We start from the raw sequence: 1,152 nt of genomic DNA on the forward strand, positions 1-1,152 counted from the left end.
AGCCGAAGCCTGTCGGCGGCCTGCATGCGCCACCGCCCGCCGCAGTGCACGCTGCGTGTTGGGTCCCGCCGCACGTGTCTCCATCAGCGGCGCCACGGGGAGACCGACGCCGCTCTCCTCCATGTCACCCTCAGCTTCTCCAGCCGCAAGCGCAGCGCTGCTGTCAGGGATGTTCGGAGACGTTGTTGGGAGCGTCACCTCGAAGACGGAGAAGCGATTGGTGAGAAGGGAGTGGAAGAGGCTGCGTTCGTTAATGGGGGCGATAGCAATGCCCTCACGTTGGCCATCGTCTATGACCTGCTGCACGGCGGCAATGGAGTGGGTGTCGCCACGGTGCAGCGCCACCCCCACGGCAAGGTCCACCACAAAGTAATAACCGCTCGGGACGGCAGTCCCTGCAGCCATCTCCGCAACAGCCTCAGGCGCAGCATGATCACGAGCCGCCACATCCACATCCGCACCAGACTCATCGGCAGCATCCGCATCCGTTGGGGTGGCGGCAGCAGGGCCACCGTTCTCCCCACTCCTTCTCTCTGAAGCCCCAACAGCTGGAGTGGATGCAACGCGCTGCGCCGCCGCGACGCTCGCGACATCCTCCAGGAAATGCACCTCGCCCCCGCAGAGGATCACTGCCTCCTTGTAGCGTTGCTCCACGGCGTTGGTCAAGAAGAAAAAGTGTCGCCCCTTAAACAGTGTGTCGCGTGAGCGTTTCAGCGTCGCGGTGGAGGGAATCGGATACAGCGGGAACGGGCAGACGTCGGACTCAGGGCGGAGGTAAAACGCGGAGTGAGCGGCGGTGCCGTAGTACTGTATCGGCGCCTCGAAGCGCACCGGCGGCGGCAGCACAGTGAGCGGCGACGACGCGCTCTGCGCAAGCGCGGCGAACCACTCAAAGACGTACGTCGGCTGCATGACCGAGTAGCCACTGGCGAGCGCCATGAGGCACCAAGGATCGTCGTTGATCGCCTCTACGCAGTGCAGCAGGCCGATGGGCTGCGGCAGATCAAGGTGCGGCGTCGGGCCGAGGTGGCGCGTCAGCGTGGCACCGAGGCGGTGGTACATGAACTCCAGCTCGTGCAAGTAGTCGGTGGTGAAGGCGTTGCGCGCGATGCTCACGACAAGCGGGCGGTACCGCAGCCGCAGGCAGACGTG

General features: G+C 65.0%; 1 protein-coding gene across 1 annotated transcript in view; it reads right to left on the reverse strand.

Annotated features, from left to right (window-relative positions):
• Positions 1 to 1,112: 1,112 nt before the first annotated feature.
• DQ04_19941000 (hypothetical protein) overlaps positions 1,113 to 1,152 on the reverse strand; it is a gene marked incomplete at both ends in the record, with an annotated part of 345 nt that continues 305 nt past the window's right edge. The window contains one exon of the mRNA XM_009317872.1: positions 1,113 to 1,152. This exon is cut by the window's right edge and continues 305 nt beyond it. Within this exon, the coding sequence (XP_009316147.1) occupies positions 1,113 to 1,152 (40 nt within the window).

Source organism: Trypanosoma grayi (genome assembly GCF_000691245.1).
Source record: "Trypanosoma grayi strain ANR4 Tgr_1994_V1, whole genome shotgun sequence".
NCBI classification, from domain to species: Eukaryota; Euglenozoa; class Kinetoplastea; order Trypanosomatida; family Trypanosomatidae; genus Trypanosoma; species Trypanosoma grayi.